The 17,862-nt window shown below is 52.8% G+C and overlaps 1 protein-coding gene across 3 annotated transcripts; it reads left to right on the forward strand.

The window, feature by feature from the left end:
• The first annotated feature begins 5,476 nt into the window (after nt 1-5,476).
• Nucleotides 5,477-17,567, forward strand: KRT36 (keratin 36). 3 transcript variants are annotated; one of them, XM_043469069.1, is made up of 9 exons: nt 5,477-5,613; nt 10,397-10,907; nt 12,551-14,069; nt 14,963-15,045; nt 15,309-15,465; nt 16,016-16,177; nt 16,279-16,404; nt 16,575-16,795; nt 17,179-17,567. In XM_043469069.1, exons 3-9 carry the CDS (start codon nt 13,611-13,613, stop codon nt 17,348-17,350), a joined length of 1,380 nt encoding a protein of 459 aa, XP_043325004.1. In that variant the 5' UTR covers nt 5,477-5,613; nt 10,397-10,907; nt 12,551-13,610; the 3' UTR covers nt 17,351-17,567. The 3 variants fall into 3 exon arrangements, with proteins under 3 accessions (XP_043325004.1, XP_043325013.1, XP_043325023.1); XM_043469078.1 differs by having other exon boundaries at nt 5,505-5,590; nt 17,179-17,556; XM_043469088.1 differs by lacking the exons at nt 5,477-5,613; nt 10,397-10,907 and having other exon boundaries at nt 12,529-14,069; nt 17,179-17,556.
• Nucleotides 17,568-17,862: the final 295 nt, after the last annotated feature.

Raw genomic sequence — 17,862 nt, forward strand, 5'->3', positions numbered from 1 at the left:
TTTTTGATTCTGGCCTGGTTTCTGGGGGTGGCGCCTGCCAAGGCCCTGACTGGGGGTGGTGGGGGTGGGGGGCGGGTGTGGTCCAGCTGAGTGGCCCACCCTGAGGAGGCCGGGCCCAGAGAGCACTGAGCTGGGAAGGACACGAGGCACCCGGGGCGACCGTCGGCCACAGGTGTGATACTGACAAACACAGGGACACATGGATGATGGCTCCCTGTAAATGTGGACTTGCGGGGGCACTTGGGCCAGTTCAATACCCTATAGGACATCTGGTAATAGTGAAGTGACAGGGGTTCTAGTACAGTCAGGTGATGGCGTGATGCGGGGAAGAAGTATGCACGGTTTGGGGCAGGGTGCAAGGGGCTAGTGAAGGGCTGATGGAGGGAGAAGGAGGCCAAGGACAAGCATTCCAACTCCAACCACTGCCTCCCTGCTTCCCACAGAGAGCGCTTCCTTTGAGATGATGGGTGCCCAGGGCTGCAGTCCCCTCACCCCTTGGCCTGCCCCAAGTTCCTGCCATTCCAAGTCACTCAGTGACCCAATGCACGACTTAAGGAGGGACCTCAGTCCATGCTGATACTGACCCTCCTCCCCCTGCTTCTCTGGATGTCCTGGCTCAGACAAGCAGCCTCCACTGGCTCCACTTAACTCCTTACTGGGACTGATGTAGGCACTTTTCTCTTTTTCTTCTTCACCCCTCTGCCCCTTGGGGCATCTGGAACACGTCCGCAGTCACAGTGTGTCCTGCTGACTCTCCAGAGAGGCCCCTCTTCTCTGTTCCTGTCTCACATGCCCAAATGAGTCGGCCATCGCCTCCTTGGATGCACTTGATGAAGGAGCATCTCTCCTACTCCCAACTCTGGGCCTTCCTGCTCCTCCATCCCAGAGGACCTGGAGACCCAAACCACGGGCCTGGGAGCCCTCTTGGCTCCCTCTTTCCTTCACCTCCTTCACAAGTCCATCCCTGTTTTAGTTGTAATGTCCTCATCACCTGTCTGGTCTTAACTTGCTGGGCAGGTTGCTATGGCCTCCCTGCCTCTGGTTTGAGCTCCCCCTTCATCCATGCTCCACACACTGGCTGGGGCGATTGCTGGAAATGAAAAGTCCTCCTGGCTTAGAGATGCTGCAAGGGCTCCCCATGGGCCACTGAGGAAAGTGCAGATTCTTCACCAGCCAAGAGATCACCTGGCCCTGGCCTCTTCTGGCCTCTCTCTGACCTTGAACTCCACACTAGCCTCCCCCTTGTCCACCTGGAGGTCCTGCCACTCCAAACTGCTCTCAGTGACCAAGCCATGTGGCTGGACCTCTCGGGCCCTTGTTCAGTGAGGGATCTCGGTCTAATCTGATCTTTCACCTCTGTACTCTATTATTGGAGACCAGGTGCCCCTAGTGGTAAAGAACCCCCTTGCCAGTGCAGGAGACATAAGAGACATGGGTTCCATCCCTGGGTCAGGAAGATCCCCTGGAGAAGAGCATGGCAACCCACTGGAGTGGGAAATCCCATGGACAGAGGAGCCTGGTGGGCTACAGTCATAGGGTTGGAAAGAGTCAGACACGACTGAAGTGACTTAGCATGACACGACCAGGTGTTTTATTCAACATTCCGATGGAGATGGCCACCCCTTCCTCCATGGTGCGGGGAGAGAGTGGGGTGTACTCAGGTGTTTGCACATCTGTGCCCCCTCCACTCCACCCCACAGTTGATCGTTGACCGCATGCGCCGAGGGGGCAGGGCTGTGTCCAGCCAACTGCTGGGCTTGGCCAATACTTACTGAAGGGAGAGATCAGTGAATGAACAAGGGGGAGTGCCTCTTAGATGCTTTCTGAGTTTCGTCGTGCGGTTGTAGGCCAGAAGGTAGGGGTGCTTGGTGCTCTTGCCAGCTGCCCTTTCTCGGCTCCCTCTTCATTTCCTCCCTCTGCCTCCCCTCCTCCTATAGTCACTGCCCTCATTCATCATCTTCTTCTTCCTCCTTCACCCCGAGCCTGTCTGAGCTCCGGGCAGTTGGTTTAGTCCACAGTGGTCGCTCAGAGGTGACCCGCCCAGCTTGCTAAGGCAGGGGAAAGCTGTGGCCGCCCACTCATCCCAGATCCCAGCCCCCTGTGGAATGAGGTGCGGTTCCATTCTCGTCCACACACCCAGAGCTGTCCTAGGAGCTCAGACGTCAAAGAGGAAGAGGACATGACCTCCACTCCCAAAACTCGGCTTCTTTTTTTGGTTAATTTATTTCATCAGCAGCTGTTTATGAAGTGCACTGTGTACCAGATGCTATACTGGATCCAGCAGAGAGAAAGATGCACAAAAAGGCAGCCTCCGTCTTCAGGGAGTTCACACACTGACAGGCAGTATGAGGTGACGCCCGCAGCAATAAATTATTTCCATCTTCAAAGCTTAGTTCAGGGTTCAGCTTCCGCTACAGATCTCTGCTCTTTCCCCACCACTGCCAGCCTCTCGGGTCTATCCCCAAGGCTCCCTGGACTGATGGCCATCACAGTCATTTGTAGGAGAGCAGGCTGTGAAGTCCACGGGCTCTGGAGCCACGCTACCCTGGCAGGTGTCCTGACTGTCACCGGCTCCGTCTGTAACCCTGGCCAAGTCACTTACCCCTGTGGGCTCATTTTCCTACCTGCCAAGTACAACCCCCCTCGCAAGTTATGAAAGTCAAATGCTTAGAACAGTCCTGGTAAGTAGTAAGTGCTCAATAAATTAAGCTTTGTCATCCTCTTCCCTTCAGGGCAGGGATGGTTTCATCCTCCTCCTTCTCCTCCTAACTAGGATGTTATAGGAGCTCAGTAAATGTGCTGGGTGGAGGAATGAGAGCTGAATGAAGATAGGTTCTGGGAGATAAAGAGGTGGGCAAGCATTTTGTCCTGCAAGCATGAGAAAGGGGCCTGGACCAGAGGAGACACTCAGAGCTGAGCCCCATTCGCTGGTGCAGGGGCCCCTGGGGTCTGTATCCCAGGTTTGTTGGGCTTGGAGTAACCCCTCTCCCCGAAACCCAGACCAAGGATGTATGGGGGCAGCCTCCTCCTTTTCTGAGCCAGTGCTGGGTGGTCTGGTGGGGTGTGGGGTTAGTTGTCCACGTGAAACAGCAAAATGAACTGAACTCTGGGCCTGGTAGGGGCTCTGGCCTGACCCGTTCATCAAGACCCCAGGGAGGAGACTGAGAAGCTGGGCTCCATCCAAGGACCTCTGTGGCCAATCAGAAATCCTGAGGCAGCTGAGAGGGAGGCTAGGGGAGGGGCTCAGTGGGAGGGGGAGGGGTGTTACTGTCAAAGCTGACTCCAGAGCCTTCCTGAGCTGGACAGGAATGGTCGTCCCAGGGCTCTGGCCCAAGATGTGGGAGAGGCTTGGGGGTGTAACTGTGCTAAGTTCCTTTAGTCGCGTCTGACTGTGTGACCCTATGGACTGTAACCCGCTAGGCTCCTCTGTCCATGGGGATTCTCCAGGCAAGAATAGTGGAGAGGTTTGCTGTGCCTTCCTCTAGGGGATTCCAGACCCAGGGATCGAACCTGCGTCTCTTACATCTACATGCATTGGCAGGCAGATTCTTTACCACTGAGATGTGAGAGAGGCTTCAGGGAGGGGAGGGCAATCTGCTCTTTGTATCCAGGACTCATTTCATCCCCTCAGTCATCTGCATGGGGTGACCACTCAAGGGGGGTCAGCTTTATCAGGCCTGTTTGGTCAATACTGCCCCTTCCAGGGATTGGCCAGGTGCCCACCTGCCTCATTGCTCCCCCAGGCTCATACTCCTGCTTCCCAGAGCTGTGACTGTGAGGAACAGCCCTGTCCATGGAGCCTGACTAACCTTTATGTCAGTGATTGGCAGTGAACACAGTTAATACAAAAGATGCCAAAACAGAGAGGGTGCTAATAAAGGAGAAAGTAATAATGTGTCCAGCATTTGTCTAAGGCTCCTTTTTAACCTTTACTTTGTTTCATCTTTACAAAAACCTGAGTTGGCCCAATTGTACCCATTTTATACATCTGAAGACTGAGGCTCAGACTGGTTAAGAGACCTACTCAGCAGGGTATCTGGGATCCATGTTCCAACATGCTTTCTGAGACCATGGCTGACCCTTTGCTAAAGTCGAGCACTCAGGTCTGGAATCTGGGGCAGCAGCCAGACTCTCACCTAAGCCCCAACACTTAGGGGTCAAAGATGTCCCATGGAATGTGCCTGTGGTGTCCCAGTGCCTCAGCTCAGAAAGGATGCACCTCCCCATGGCGCTGATGCACAAAGGTGGCTAATTGCTGCATGACTCTGGGCTGACAGTCACATCCCCAACCAGAGGTGCCTCCCTTTCCCAAAGCCTCTGCCCGGGGTGGAGGGACCAGTGCACTTCTGCCCTCCCTAATACCTCTGCGCTCCCTAATGGGGTTGTGTGTCCTGCCTGGGCCCTGCAGGGGGCAGGCTCACTCCAGAAAGCTGGTCATGCCACTTTGGCCACTGGCTGGGACAGAGTGGAGGGTCAGGGCACTTGACCTAATCCCAGCATGAGCCCCTATCCATTCTCTACCCTTCATGGAGCAGTGGGCCAGCAGGGCATGGCTGAGGGCAGAGCCGCAGCCCCAAGACCCTCGGGTGCCTGTTGTCCCTTTGTTTGGGAGGGTAGCCTTGAGGCTCCACAGAAGACCCTGAATATGAGATGAGCGTGTCCGGGGCTTCCTAGCAAGGGGAATCTTGCTTGAGGGAAGTGGGAGAAGAGATGTCACAGGAGGGCTGTGGTCCATGGAGTGTGATGACGCACTGTCCCAGCTTCCCCATGTCAATGACTGGTCCCTTCTTTCCCCCTGGCTTGGGTCAGTGCATCTTGGGATGGCTGGGACCTGCCCCCTGCTGGAAGGTTTTCCTGGGGCTGTTGAGGGCTGGAGTGGAGAAGGGTATGCAGGATGCATCACTCTGAGCAGCTTGTCTGGGGGGAGGTGCTCTCAAATTGCTGAGCGCACATCAGACTTTACATCCTCCTGCAGAGCTTGGGAAGGATCATGTGGGTGGGCACCTGTTGGTGGGGGGAGGGTTCGGGGGAGTTGGCAAAGAGCTGATATTCACTCTTTTGGCCCATTTTTATGAACAACCATAATAACTCTGTGGCTTCTTTCATCTGAGGATCTCAGATGAGTTTGAAAGTAGAACCCCCAGTATAAAGCTTGGTTAATTACTGCCTGGAGCCCATAGTCTGCTTTGCAGACACGCTGTTAGCAGGAAGAGAGTGAGGCCGACTGCACATCAGCCCCTGTAAATGCAGACGCTGGAATCCAATCAAACAGGGTGTTTGAGGAATTTGCTTTGTGGTCCAGTTAAGTGGTATCTGAATCAAGGGGACGCGGGAGACTGCAGTACCAGCATCTCTCCCATTGGGTCTGGCTCTGTGTCTCCCACAAACCACAGATTCTCCAAGGACTTCAGGGAGAGCAGTGACAGCTCTGGAATTCTCCATAAAAGCTGGGTGGGGGGAGTTAGGGACTGAGTGGATTTGAGCGAGAAGCTCTGGACTCTTCCAGACAGGAGCAGTCAGCCAGTGCAGCCACGCAGGAAGAGCTGGCCCGTGGGCAAGAAGGAAGTGGCCTAGGATGCGGAAGGCAGAGGTTGGTATGAGAGAACTGGAGAGGTATGGTTTAAGATCGGGGTCAGGGTGGCTCTCTGGCCCTCCCACAGGGCAAGAGCAGTTTGGAGCAGATTCCTAGACAATTGTCAAAACCATATTCCAGGGCAAGAGAAAGTACTTCTGTATTTTGGGGGAGATGCGAGTTCCACCATGAGACCCTGTCCAGTCTCCAGCCCTCAGGGGGGCAGTTGGGCAGCAGGGCATGTCTGAGGGCAGAGCTGCAGCCCTAAGACCCCCTTGGGTGTCTGCTGTCCCTCTGTTTTGGGGGGCAGCCTTAAGGGTCCATGGAAGACCCTGAGTATGAGATGAGGGTGTCTGGGGCTGTTCCAGGGTGATGCTGGGCCTGGTAACAGGATTGGGTCCTGGCCCAGCGGGGATTCAGAATCATCCACAGAGCAGCATGTTGGGAAGTTGGGTGGCCAGGAGCCTGGCAGAGCCCTAAGTCTGGGGAGGAACCAAGGGTCACCTCGCCTGCTCTCCTGAGGCCCCTAGCACAGGCTCTGGGCCCTGGAGAGGGGTGGCCAGGGAGTGGGGATGACCTCCATGGTCACTGATCCTGTGCACTGAGTCTGGTGAGGCCTGGAGACAGCAGGGGGTATGTACAAGTTTGGGGCACAGGCTGGGGGAGCAGGAACTGATCTTAGAGAGGGACTGAGCAGAGAGGGACTTGTCAAATCTTGCCGAGGAAGGTCTGAGTCAGCCGGCTGAAGGCAGTTGCCATCAGGTGGAATGTCACTGAGGTGGCCATGAGGGAGAAAAGACACCTTAGCTCTCTTCTGAGTCCTGCTCACTGGGCCGGTGAAGGCAAAAATGGCAGCCACTGAGACTGGGGTACAAAGGAGAGAAAGTCACGATTTTCTAGGGGAAGCTGGATACGCCTGCTCCTGAGACCAGCCAGTCATGGTGACAAGTCACAGGGGGAGGAGGGAAGGAACAGCTGTGTCTTGTTGGGCCAAAGTTCTCCACCAGTGATGCTTCCTTATGGAGGATTACCAGAGAAAATGTAGGACGCCTAGTTAAACTGGAATTGTAAATACACTTGAATAATGTTTTAGTATAAGCATGTCTTAAATGTTGCATGTATTTTTATTTGCTGAATCTAGCAACCCTACCCTCAGCAGGCTTGCTAACTGCCCTGAGTCTTCCACCACCAAAACCAAAGAGGCGAGACCTTTCTCTGATTAAATTGGTGGCTCAAAATGTCATAATTGAAGGTTTCCCCCCACCTCTCTCATAATGCTTCCTTCAGCTTTGTGGACCTGTCCCTGCCTGTCTGTACTGGAATTTAACATCAGCTGGCGGCAGATTTGGCAGGAGCTTTTGATGTGGTTACTTGACACAGAATATATAGTCACCCTGCTTTTCAGGGAGGAGCCAGGAATCCTGAGTACTTGGTTGCTGGGACAAATTCTTTGTTCCAAGGAAAAAGCACTTGTGTTGAAGGGGGTGAGATCAGTGGGGGTGTCCCTGTTTCTGGGTGGGTTCTGGGTAGGAGTCTAAAGAGGTGAACACGCCGACTGGGTCAGCCTTTTTTAGATGCCTCTTATGGTGGGAAATCTGTAGGACTTGCGAGTGTGGATGCCAAAGATGGGATAGGGAGCAGGAGAAAACCTGGAAGATGAAGCCTAGGCCACCAGGACACTCTAAAAAAGACAGTCATTGGCCTTTTTGAATGGTCTCATTCCCCCTTGCCGCCCAGTGAGCTGGCTGTCCACGTGGTCCACGGTTCTGCTTCCGCCATTGCCACTGGGGCATTGCGGGCCCTGGCACTTCTGGCACCAGCTCAGAGGCGCAGGGCTCCTTGGGCACACTGCGACAGGTGGTGCTTTCTCCGTCAAAGGGACAGGTCAGAGCTTGGGTAGAGGAGACTCAGGCTTGATTCCTTGGGTCTCTGCCTGCAGAGAACTTTAGCTTTCACATGGAGGCTCATTTGAGGGTGGAGATCTCTTCTCACCAAAGAAGGAGCTGCAACTCAACCCCTGATTTTGAACTTGGTGCCATCCAAGGTGGGCTTGGGGAAAGTGGAGGTGTTTTCTGTCCCCGTAGCAGCATCTTCCCTCTTCCCCTTGCCCCCCAAACTAGGGTCATGGTGGTCAGGGAGCATCCTGTCAGCTCTGTAGCCCCCAAGGTGGCATTTGTGCCTGCAGTAGTGGGTCAGGCGGCTTTTAGGAGTTTCTAGAGTAGAGGTTCCTTGGTAGCTCAGCTGTTAAAGAATCTGCCTGCAATGCAGGAGACCCGGGTTTGAGCCCCTGGGTTGGGAAGATCCCCTGGAGAGGGGACAGGCTACCCATTCCAGTGATCTTGGGCTTCCCTGCTGACTCAGACGGTAAAGAATCTACCTGCCGTGGAGACCTGGGTTCGATCCCTAGTTTGGTAAGATCCCAGGAGGAGGGCATGGCAACCCACTCCCGTATTCTCGCCTGGAGAATCCCCATGGACAGAGAAGCCTGCTAGACTACATACAGTCCATGGGGTCACAAAGAGTTGGACACGACTGGACAACTAAACACAGCACACAGACTAGAGACCAGAGGCCAGAGAGTCCTGGACACAGGATTGGGCTCCTGTAGCTCTGGAAACAGTCCCAGCCACAGTCTCTCACTCTGTTTTTTTTTTTTTTGGATGCACTGTGGGGCATCCACAGTTCCCTCACCATGGATTTTTCAGTCTTGCCCCTTGCAGTGGAAGCACGGAGTCCTAACCACTGGATTGCCAGGGAATTCCCCCAGCCCTAACCTCTTTAGGTGGCTGTCTTTCCTTGAACAGCTGGGCTAGGCCTCTGAATCAGTATTCTATGAAACCAGAGTGAGTGGTTTGTGCCCTGGAAATAGCGTTCATCTGAGGCTCAGACCACATGGGATATAAGGAGAGTTTTGATCTCTTAAAATCTGTGAAGTGAATTCCTGTTTATCAAGCATGTTTCAATTTAGTTATCACAGTCCTGTGAATATGGCATTATGAGCTTCATTCACCTTTTAGGAAAATGGAGGCTCAAAGGAATTAAGAAGCTTGAACCATGATCTGGCTGAGCCCAGGCCCAGGGCTCCTGCTGTCCAGCTCAACTCTGTCTAAGCCCTTCTTCTGCAAAGCCAAGTCTCAGTTGGCTTCATTAGCCAGCAATGTTATTTCAGCCTGGACATGCTGGGACTCCTGACAAACGTCCTAGTGACACTGCACCTCTGAATGGGCCCTTCTGGCTACCATCTAGGGAGGTGGGTTTGCATTGCCTCTGCCTATGAAGGGATGCTGGGAGGAAGCCACACCATTGTGCTCTCCTGGTTTGGAGGTGTTTCGGGGTGGTGAAGGATGGCAGGAAGGAAAAGTTCCTTCCAAACTGAAAAGGCATCTTGAGACCAAAAAACCAGGCAGGCAGCTCCAAGTAATCAATGGATCGGTTTATAATAGGGTACCTTACTCACAGCGTGGGATGGGGGCTGACAGCCATCTGGAAGCATCTGCAGCTATATTCCATACCACTGAGGGGCCATTGGACAATTTTATAGTTTACTTAGGGCATGCGGGGAGGTACTCAGAGACAGGATGGGCATCCCTAAGTCAAGGTTTATGAATGGGTAACGTCTCATGGACACTGGGAATATGTCAGTGAAGGTTTTCATCATTGAGGTCATCTGGTTCAAATGATTATTAAGCAGTAGCAATTAGCTACAAAGTCCTTGACCACAGAGAAGTGAGTTAGTGTCCAGTACAGTCCTGGGTAGGGTCAGCGGAAGGACAGGAGGAACTGTAAGGGCCCAAGATGGCATCAGTTCAGAGCCATAGAGAAGACCTGGAGGCAAAGTGAGACTGAGATCCATGCAGGCTTGCAAAGAAGAGAAAACCCAATTGTGTTGTGGGCTGAACCTCTGCAACTTGTCTTTGTTATGTGGTCAGTGATAGAGAGGGGACAGTGGCTGGTGAATGAGTCACAGACACATCCAGATGACATTTGGCTGGCTCCATGGGAAACACTCCTCAAAGCCTACACTGTCTGAGATGGAAGGGTCTTGAGTTCACGTTGTCCAGACTCTTCCTGTTCAGATTGGGGCTCTGGAGCCCAGAGAGTTTGAGGCAGAGCTCAATCTGGAGTCCAGGTCCCCTGACACTTAGCCCAGTATATTTTTAGAAAACTTTTTGATTTTGTATTGGAGTATAACTGATTAATAATGTTGTGATAGTTTCAGATGAACAGTGAAGGGGCTCAGCCATACACACAACATGTATCCATTCTTCCCTAAACTCCCCTCCCACCCAGGCTGCCACATAACATTGAGCAGAGTTCCAGGTGCTACACAGTAGGTCCTTGTCCATTATCCATTTTAAATATAGCAGAGTGTACATGTCCATCCCCAACTCCCTAACTATCCTTTCCCCCCACCAGCAACGGTAGGTTCGTTCTCTAAGTCTGTGAGTCTGTGTTTTGAAAGTAAATTCATTTGTATCATTTCTTTTTAGATTCCACATACAGGGGGTGTTATATGCTATTTCTCCTTCTCTGTCTGACTTACTTCACTCAGTATGACAAACTCTAGGTCTATCTATGCTGCTGCAAATGGCATTATTTCATTCTATTTAATTAGCCCAGTGTATTTTTGATTCAGGTTGGAGAAGACAGTCTCAGAATAGAACCTTATTTTGAAACAACACCTGGTGCATGGGCACCCCTGATGTATTTAACATTGTGCAGCTGGATTTTCTCCAGGGCTGGGCCACCATGGGAAGGGGTGAGCTGAGGTGGCTTCAGGAGATGAACAGACCTGTGAGTCCTGGGTTCTCTCTTCTGATACAGGAAGAACATTTTTTCCAGTGGGGCCTCAATCCATCCCGTGATGGTCCAGACTTCTGAGGTGAAAGAGAGCAGAGGAGTTTCTCCCATGAGACCCCTTCCACACTTCCTTCTGAGAGCTGTCCTTGCTGCCTACACCATGGAGAAAAGCAGCAGACCAAGGGCTTCCAAAAGACTTTCTCTGGGCAGCTTGTCACCCACTCCAGGAGATGTCTGTGCCACCCCTCGCAGCCCTGGGGACACCTGCCTGGACTCTGACCCACAGTGGCCCTCTGGATGTGTGTGCTGAGTGATGGGGACACAGCCAGAACAGCAGAAACCTGCTCATTCAGTTGTCCTGAGAAAAACCTAGAATCAGTTTCAGATACGGATTGCACAGTGGAGGGATTTAAAAAAAAGCACATGAGAACATTAACTTCAGATGTCCAGCAGCCAGAGACCCCAGTCAGAGATGAGCTATGTTAGGGCAGGGGAGCAGCTGCCTTTTGGACCGGCATACTGTGTCACAAACAAGGTGAGTTGGGTCATGCGTGCATTAAGGACCTGCCTGATTGGGCCCTACAGTGACAGTCAGACTCTGCACTTGTCATCCTAGAAGACAAAGGAGGGGCTGACAGGGGGTCTGGTCACAGCCTCAGTCCCTGTCCTAATAGTCCAGTGGGTGTCCACTGGGAGCAGTTTTTCCATCAGGAGACATTGGGCAGTGTTGGGAGAGTTTCCGATTGTCATGACTGGGGGAGGGGTTGCTACTGGCATCTGCCCAGGGATGCCGCAAACACTGTATGGTACACACGAGGCCCCCACACTAGGAATTATGTAGTCTACGATGTCCACAGTGCTGAGCTTGAGAAATCCTGAGACAGCCCCATCCCGGGCCCTGCAGGGAAGGTGGGCAGCCCAAAGGCACCCTTGCTGGGCAGTCGAGCTCTGGAGGCCTGGAGCCTGGAGGCCGGGAGTTGAGCTCCTTCCCTGGAGGGGCAGCACAGCAGGTGTACCCCCAGGAGCCCATCAGGTGGCTCTCGGGCATCCCATCTAGGTATCCACTGGACCAGGCAAGACTGTGCACCATAGCCAACCCTCTTGAGTAATTTCAGAGAGAAGCTTATAAAGTGTTTTAAGAGGTTGGTAAATTGCAACTTTAGACGCACATAAATGCTTCTATAAACGCCAGCCTTGCTGTGTGTGTCTGTGTGGACAAAGAGTGAGCAGGTTGCTCAAGCCTTGGGAAAACCCATGTTGAGGGCGGAAGACTGAGTTTACCTTTGTTCCTTAATCCTCAGGCTCTCTTCTTGGGTTGCTTAACTCTCTGTAGTGTCTCATCTGATCCTCTTATTCCTTCTCTGTCTGAAGGGTCTGCATGGACCATTTCTGTACCCTGTTTAAGCACCAGTAAGTCTTAAAACTCAACATTCAGAAAAATAAGATCATGGCATCCGGTCCCATTACTTCATGGCAAATAGATGGGAAAACAATGGAAACAGTAGGAGACTTTATTTTTTTGGGGCTCCAAAATCACTGCAGATGGTGACTGCAGCCATGAAATTAAAAGATGCTTGCTCCTTGGAAGAAAAGCTATGAACAATCTAGATAGCATATTAAAAAGCACAGGCATTACTTTGCCAACAAAGGCCCGTCTAGTCAAAGCTATGGTTTTTCCAGTAGTCATGTATGGATGTGAGAGTTAGATCATAAAGAAAGCTGAGTGCTGAAGAATTGATACTTTTGAACTGTGGTGTTGGAGAAGACTCTTGAGAGTCCCTTAGATTGCAAGGAGGTCCAACCAGTCAATCCTAAAGGAAATCAGTCCTGAATATTCCTTGGAAGGACTGATGCTGAAGCTGAAACTCCAATACTTTGGCCATGTGATGCAAAGAAGTAACTCATTTTTGAAAAGACCCTGATGGTGGGCAAGATTGAAGGCAGGAGGAGAAGGGGACGACAGAGGATGAGATGGTTGGATGGCATCACTGACTCAATGGACGTGAGTCTGAGCATGCTCCAGGAGCTGGTGATGGTCAGGGAAGCCTGGTGGGCTGCAGTCCATGGGGTTGCAAAGAGCTGGACATGACTAAGTGACTGAACTGAACTGAGGGCAGGAGTGGGGGTGGGGTTGGGGAGAGGGGACTGCCCAGCAATCTGATTATTCTACCCTCTTAGGTTCAGGTAACTAGAGGCCACAAAGGAAACTGCCCTCCAAAGCAGCTCCACCTGAGGGCTCACAGCCACAATCCTTTGCCAGCCACAGCCACAAACCATCATCAAAGACTGTCCTCTTAGCCCAACCAACATTTCTACAGCACCTGAGGTGTTTCAAACCATTTTTACTTCTGCCCTGGTTTCGACCCTCCTTGGATCTGCATGAAGCAGGCCCGTGAGGACACTGAGGATGCTCAGGATGGAGTGATGTGCTCAGCATCACAGGACAGATCAACAGCAGAGCCGGGGTTTGAACCTAGGTCTTCTGTCCCCAAATTCTGGGTGCCTGCACTTGACTTTGGTTGTGTTGGAAAAGCAATGGGAGAAGAGTGTGGGATTTGGGGTCCCAGAGCCCTGGTTTCAGATCCTCTGTACTCACTACCTGTTCTTCTCAAGCAAGCTTTCTCTTTCTTTCCTTTTTTCTTCCTCCCTTTCTTTCAACCATTCTGAGCCCCAGTTTCCACACTGGTAAAACAGAGATGATACTGGCCATTTCCCAGGACTGTCGTGAGATGTCCATGAAATAACTATAAGCCTGGCACATGATAGGTGTTCCATGAATTTTAGTTCCCTTTGCTCCCTTCTTAGCATCCCAGAGGTGAGCAGCTATGAGGGGTAGGGGTAGTGGTCAGAGGTGATAAGTGAGCAGCTTGGGCATCTGGAAGAAAGCTTGCAGAGAGGGCAGGTGCCAAATGTCATTTGTGAGGCCACTCCCAATTTATGGGTTCTGGTGCAAGGACTTTGAAGAGGCAATAAAATTCATATTCCACCAGGAAATGACAACAGCTGAGAGTCCTGACTTAGCAAATGAAATTCTACATTATTTTTTATTTTTACAAGGCAAGGGATTCTGGATGGGTAGCAAAAATCACATTCTAATGAGATTCTCCTGGAATAGGAATGGGCTTTCCCAAGTGTAAGATGGCAACACCCCACAGACAGTGTATATAAATGCCCCAGAGAGGACACGAGAGCCAGAACCTGAGCTCCTTGCTAAGCTGCAACCTCCTCTGCTAGCATCATGGCCTCCCAGCTCTGCTCCCCGATCTTCTCCTCTGGGTCCCTCAGGGGCCACTGCGGCACAACCAGCGGCATCTCTCGGGTGTCCTGTGTCCGCTCCGTGGGCTCCTGCAGGGTGCCCAGCCTTGCTGGTGTTTCGGGGTCAGCCTCCTCCGTCAGGCTGGGCCTCTCCAGCCTTGGGAGCTGCTTGCCTGGTTCCTTCCTGTCCTCTGGGTTCCATTCCTCTGGCTTTGCCGGGACCGGGGGCTGGTTCTGTGAGGGCGCCTTCAATGGCAACGAGAAGGAGACCATGCAGTTCCTGAATGATCGCCTGGCTAACTACCTGGAGAAGGTGCGGCAGCTGGAGCGGGAGAACGCAGAGCTGGAGAGCCGCATCCGGGAGTGGTACGAGTCTCAGATCCCGTACATCTGCCCCGACTACCAGTCCTACTTCAAGACCATTGAGGAGCTCCAGCAGAAGGTAACTGGGGCCTGGTCCCGCTCCAGCCCAGCCACCCCAACCCTGGGAGGGGTCTGTCTCATCTCACTACAGATGAGGCTGTAGCTCTCAGAGGATTCTCTCTCCTATTAGGGCCAGCTTTTCTCTCTAGGGGTTTGGTTTCTTGGGGGACCCAGATCTCTCTCTGCTTGTAAGCGTCCCTCCTTTCCAGCCAGTCTCAGCTACAGGAAGAGCAATCACACTGACCAAGCCCTTACTGGACACAAGCTCTGTGCCTAATGCCTTCCCTTCCTTTTGTTTGTGTATTCCTCATCTTGGAGAGATGGACATTATTGGTTCCATTTAACAGATGCAGAAGTTGAATTTTAGGGAGGTTCGGCCACTTTCTCAAGATCCCATAGCCTGTTGGTGTTGGATGTGGAATCTGAATCCAGGTTGGCCTGGTTCTCTCTGCTCACCTGAGTGTGACCCACTGTGCCTTTGGGGCTTCAGGTGTCAGGCCTGATGGCCACTGTGATGTCCTTCCTGGGACTATTATTGCTGGTCATTTGTTAAGTCATGTCCAACTCTTTGCAACCCCATGGACTATAGCACACCAGGATTCCCTGGCCTTCACTATCTCCTAGAGTTTGCTCAAACTCAGGTCCATTGAGTTGGTGATGCCATCCAACCATATCCAACCATCTCATCCTCTGTTGCCCCCTACTCCTCCTGCCCTCAATCTTTTCCAGCATCAGGGTCTTTTCTAATGACTTTCTGGGACTGACGATCCCTCTATATCTAGGCTCAGAGCTCAGGGCTGGAAATGCCAAAAGTACTTAGAAGTATGGCCTCTGAAAGCTGGGCTGTCCCCTCCCACCTGCCCCCACACTGCTGAGCCTTCCCCAGCTCACAGGACGGCCCTGATTCCCCAGATCCTGCTGACCAAGGCTGACAACGCCAGGCTGGTCCTGCAAATTGACAATGCCAAGCTGGCTGCTGACGACTTCCGGACCAAGTGAGTGGCCTGATCTCAGAAGGTAGTTCTGTGCTACTCCCTTGCCTCTGTCCTCCTCCTCTGGGAGCTGGGAAAGCGAGAGTGAGGCCAGATGCAGCTGTAAGTGGGAAGTGCAGCATCAGTCCTAAATCCTCTCCGGGTCAAGGGAGAGAACCACAGTGATGCTGACCCCAAATCAGCCACTGCAGCTGGACAACAAGGTGGCAGGCCCTGCCTGTGAGTGGCTGCCTTGCCGCAGACTCAGCAGGGCTCTGTGCTTGCAGGTACGAGACGGAGCTGGGCATGCGGCAGCTAGTGGAGGCCGACACCAACGGCCTGCGCCGGATCCTGGATGAGCTGACCCTGTGCAAGGCTGACCTGGAGATGCAGGTGGAGTCTCTGAAGGAGGAGCTGCTGTGTCTCAAGAAGAACCACGAGGAGGTGAGGCTGGTCCCACATACCCTCCTGATGATTCCCACCCAGCAGGGACCCACTGCTGACCTTTGGGTGTAACAACAGTGACAACCACCTCCATAGTAACCCCAGATGACCTTTACTGAAGGCCCACCATGTGCCAAGAACTCTACAAAGCAGTTTGTATTTTATTCTTGTTTTATGTCATCCTCACAATAATCCCAGGAGGTATATACTATTACAAGCTTCATTTTACAGATGAGGAAACTGAGGCACAGAAAGGTTAAGTCACTTGTCTAAGGTCACATGGATCCCACACTCCTGGGCATGATACTAAATCTCCATTTGGAGGGTAGTGCCTGATAATGATTCTACTTACCTGGTATTTGCATCATCTTCCAAATTCTTCAAGGAGGCAGGTCAGGGTGCATGAGGAGGCTGAAGCCCAGAGAAGTTAAGAATCCTGTTTAATGTCACACAGCTGACAACTGAAGGAGGAGGGTTTTTACCCAGGTCAGTCAAACTCACACCCAACACCCTTGTCACAACCTTATGTCATCTTGCCTGCTCTCTGCAGGAAGTCAATACACTCCGATGCCAGCTTGGGGACCGGCTGAATGTGGAGGTGGATGCTGCTCCCCCGGTGGACCTCAACAAGATCCTGGATGAGATGAGATGCCAGTATGAGACTCTAGTGGAGAATAACCGCAGAGATGTGGAGACCTGGTTCAACACCCAGGTGGGGCTGGGCCAGCCCTGGAAAAGCTTGTGGGGTGGGGACACCCTTGACAGTGGCTTCACTTGCTCTGACCATTCTCTGGGTCCTCTTACACTTTTCAGACCGAGGAGTTGAACCAGCAGGTGGTGTCCAGTTCGGAGCAGCTGCAGTGCTGCCAGACAGAGATCATCGAGCTGAGACGCAACGTCAACGCCCTGGAGATCGAGCTGCAGGCTCAGCACAGCATGGTGAGTGGCCCCCTCCTGAGGGGCTGGCCATGCTCGTGGCAGGTGCCCCGATCCCTGCCTCGGTTATCACGGGTGGTGATCACTAGTGGTACGGAGATACCCAGGACTGTGGGTCTCTGGTGGGGGGCGGGGGTCCCTCCCATTGGCAGTGCTTCTCTTTCCCTTTGCAGCGGAATTCCCTAGAATCCACCCTGGCAGAGACTGAGGGCCGCTACAGCTCCCAACTGGCCCAGATGCAGGGCCTGATCGGCAACGTGGAGGCTCAGCTGGCCGAGATCCGCTGCGACCTGGAACGGCAGAACCAGGAGTACCAGGTGTTGCTGGATGTCAAGGCCCGGCTGGAGTCAGAGATCGCCACCTACCGCCGCCTGCTCGAGGGAGAAGACTGCAAGTGAGTGGCCGTGGGTCCCAGGGGTCCAGGCTTGGGGAAAAGGCTCACCTGGACCCAAGGCTTAGTACCACGGTGAGGGTTACTGTGCAGATGAAGGGGGGGGCTTGATCACCACCTCTGGAGAGACATTCCTTCTAGCTCTGGGCTTTAAGCATTTGCAGGTGGACAAGCTGGCCCCACTCACCATACTTCTCCATCCATTGTTTTTGGCTGGGAGTTTCTGATCTTTGTCTATGCAGCCCTCAAGGGATTTCAGAGAGGCACTGTCTGAGCCATTTGTCATGGTCTCCCACCCATCTCACTTGACCCTCATGTATGTTTGACATGCTGGTCAGTTCAATGGCCAGTGCCAAACATGCCCTGACGTGATCTCATTTCCTCAGGCTGCCTGCCCATCCTTGTGCCACGGAATGCAAGCCTGCTGCTAGAGTTCCTTACGTCTCGAGCGGGCCCTGTGCCCCGGGCCCCCAGCTCAGCACCCAGATCCGCACCATCACAGAGGAGTTCAGAGATGGGAAGATCATTTCTTCCAGGGAGCATGTGCAGCCGCTGTAACTGGGCAGGCCCTGGCCCACAGGAGGGAGGACACCCCTGTGGGTCCCGGCTCTAAATGACCCCCACCTCTCCTTCCCTAGAGGGACTCCCCGCTCAGCAGATTTTTCTACCAAAAAACTTCCTAGATTGTGTTTCTGGCTTTGACTGCTTTTACGCCGGGTAAAACTAAGCTTCCCTGGAAATTTACCCAATAAAGTGTGTTCTCTTGGCATAGAAATCTCGCCTCTGTCTATTCTCTGTGGTTAGTTAGTGGGGTGTTTGAGGCTTGTTGTGAACGTGTGGATTTTGGTTTTGGGTCTCTCTCTTCTGGCTCTGAGTGGTAGGAAGTGACAGGGTGATTCAATATATTTCATAACAGGGATACCTGGGGGCTTGGTCCCCAAGAACAGACACTGACCCAATCCAAATGGCTGCTGGCTGTAACCTACAGGCTTGGCCCTGCCCATGGGGACCACCCAGGGTGACCCCAGAAGAGGCCAAGGACCCCAGCTGTCCTCCTCACTAGCCCTGCC

The sequence above is a fragment of the Cervus canadensis genome, chromosome 1, assembly GCF_019320065.1.
Source record: "Cervus canadensis isolate Bull #8, Minnesota chromosome 1, ASM1932006v1, whole genome shotgun sequence".
Taxonomy (NCBI): Eukaryota; Metazoa; Chordata; class Mammalia; order Artiodactyla; family Cervidae; genus Cervus; species Cervus canadensis.